The sequence below is a fragment of the Verticillium alfalfae genome, genomic scaffold (assembly GCF_000150825.1).
Source record: "Verticillium alfalfae VaMs.102 supercont1.5 genomic scaffold, whole genome shotgun sequence".
In the NCBI taxonomy this organism is placed as follows: domain Eukaryota; kingdom Fungi; phylum Ascomycota; class Sordariomycetes; order Glomerellales; family Plectosphaerellaceae; genus Verticillium; species Verticillium alfalfae.
Window position 1 is genome coordinate 182,315 of NW_003315034.1, and position 2,783 is coordinate 185,097.

Genomic DNA, 2,783 nt, shown 5'->3' on the forward strand with positions numbered 1-2,783 from the left:
AAGTCGATTCGGAGAAACAGGTGCCCCTTTCCCAGGCTCTGCACATAACACGTGCTAATCCCATATCAGTCTGCACTGGTGCAAGGCAGGCAAGGCAGGCACAGAGCACAGGGGGGCCTCCTTCTTCTTAGGTAAGGAAGTCTGACTAGCGCTGCCTGCTCCCTCCCTCCCTCCCACCCACCACACACCACCTGTGCCTTCCCAAACATTCAACCAAATCCCAAGAGGGAAGCTACTCCAGCTGTCACTCCTACCTGAGAGAAGGTACGTTATCTTGCCTGATGAGAAGGAGATTCAACGATTTCTGCATGAGGCAAATAAGAAAACCGACAGCAAAATGAAAATGGCCAGACCTCACGTCTTCAATGAACAGCAACGCCGTCGATGTACAACCCTGAGCTGGTATCCGAGCACGCAGCTGTCATGTATACATACCAGACACCTGCCCTGCCGTTTGCACTCTGGGGTAGTGTCACGCTGAACGACCGCCATAGGCCTCCTGCGATGGAGCCCGGCTGCAACCCGTAGCCTGCTTCGTCACTGGTCCAGCCCAGAATGGGACCACAACCCCCCGGGTTCCCACTTGCAGCCCGGAAACTCGCAGTCAGCCGCCAGTCGCGGCCCGCCGGGTTGGGGTACAACGTCACGGGCACCGCCACCGCGAAGTTGCGAAACGCCTCGTTGTCGAGGGACACGTAAAGCATGCCAGCGCCAAAGAGGCCCGAAAAGGAACCGTCCGCCGATGTCCGCACGATGCGGCACGGGCTCTGGTCAACGTTGCGGCACCAGTCTCCCGAGCCGTCACCCGACTCGAAGAGGGCGTTTGGCACGTTGGAGCTGCCGGGTGGGCCTGCTACCGTCGGGTCCGTCGCGATGGACGTGACTGTCGTGACGCTCGTCACCGTCGACGTGCTGACCGACACGGGACAGGTCGTCGTCTGTGGCATGGGCGTCGTGGTAGGCGTCACCGTCGTCGTACTCGGTCTCAGGCACGCGCAGGCGCTGGATATCCTAGCTGCGCTACCACCGCACCCCGACGCATAGGTTGGCAGGCCAGTCGTAGCAGGACTCGCCGCGGCGGTGTATGTGCTGCAGAAAGCCACTGCTTGTGAGACGACGGCGCTGTTGCGGAGGCCACGGAGGCAGTTATCAGCGTTGCATGACGCTGCTTGTGACTGTAGCAGCAGCGAAGCCACCGCCATGACTGATACGAATGTCCTCATCTTATTCTGATATGAGTTGTTGATGCGCCTTTTGATTGCTCGGGGTAGGTTTCTGCTTCAAGGCTGCGTGCCAAACTGATAACCTCACGAAGTTGGTTTGGACACGCAGCATATATGCTTTTCTCCATCTGCCCCTGTCTGCTCAAATATACCCTTGACATCGCTCTTATGAACTGTGCCTCCGGCATGCTTCAATAGCTCGCCGTGAACGCCGTGTTGCTTTGTACCAGTCAACGGCGTTGCCGGCACCTGAGGCCCAATGGCGGCGACCACTTGTCATCATTGCTTATTTTCAGCTCGCCCTGGGACTGCATTTGTTTCTCTTTTCAGACGCATGCGAAGCGCCCTGGGGCTAAGACGGTGAACAACGCCGCGCCAATGCATGTCAGACCGACCTCTCTTGCTTACCCCGCCATCATCCCCAAGGCCTTGGGTACTCGCGCAGCAAGACTTGACTAGCCATCAAAATTTTGTCCTGGGCGAGCAAGATTCACCATACCTCGGATCCCAGGCCAACCGTAAGCTCGCCGGAAACATTGGCTCTGGGCCTACGAACAGCCTGTTTTCTGTCTTCCCAAGGTCGGGTTGTGCTTCGAGCCTCGGTGCTGAAATGAAATGACCAGCAATATGTGCACTCGCATGATATGCTTGGCGTCTATTCCTACGGCAAAGGTGTCCGACTGTGGATGATGCTGCCGACAGCAGGTGTTCATCGACTGAGGAACCTCTAGATACTGCAATACGCAGAAGAGATTATGCTGCGGCACGGAACTTTAGGCCTGCATATTCCCATTGGCTATACCGAAGGTTGCGGTTTCACTCGCCCATTGCCTTCAGCAGACCATCAAATGCCATGTTAGGTCAATACGATGTCTGTACCCGAAGTATTGACAACTTCGCTGCCTATTTGCAGCTACGAGACACTCTTGCTGAGCTCCTGTCGAACAACATACATCGTTCCGTGTCTAGGGCTCGCCAGTGTCAGTCAACAGATACTCCTGTCAAGACAAGTGAAGTTGTTTGACAAAGTCCAGCTGGAAGTTTCCAGCAGGCCAATGTTATGAGTATCGATTGAACACTCTATCGCCGACTTGTCGCCGCGGCCTGTGAGAAAGCCGGCCGTTCCTGGCTAGGATTCTGTCTCCGCAATTGCGCAATGTGGGCTAACTTTCCGTTGCAGTGGTCTATAGATTACCCCGAACCGTTGAACATGTGTAGAACGCATTGTTGGGCCCGCGAGGATGGCATATGATGATCATGTGCGGGTTCGTTCAGACGCTGACTGAAATGGGGAACTGATCGCCATGCTGCAATATTGCGAGCCTCACTTTTTCCTTGATGTGAATTGACTGAAATAACAAGACGAGAAGGAGACGCACAGCATCGCATATCACAAAGCGCCAATCCAGATACCCAGACGCTTCGGATCACCATGACACGATTTCCGTTTTCGTCAGAGTAGAAAATCCGCCGATACCAGCCACTACCCCGCGCGTGCTGGCGCACGCTCCGGCGGCCAGGCATGACAGTCGAGCAGCCACGCATGCTGACGATCAGGAG

At 55.7% G+C, this 2,783-nt stretch overlaps 1 protein-coding gene across 1 annotated transcript in view; it reads right to left on the reverse strand.

The window, feature by feature from the left end:
* Positions 1-1,202, reverse strand: part of VDBG_04391 (phosphatidylinositol 4-kinase LSB6) — a gene marked incomplete at both ends in the record, with an annotated part of 4,217 nt that extends 3,015 nt beyond the window's left edge. Inside the window, one exon of the mRNA XM_003004739.1 lies at positions 436-1,202. Coding sequence (XP_003004785.1) covers positions 436-1,202 — 767 coding nt within the window. The remainder of the gene's footprint in view (positions 1-435) is intronic.
* Between the last annotated feature and the right edge of the window lie 1,581 nt (positions 1,203-2,783).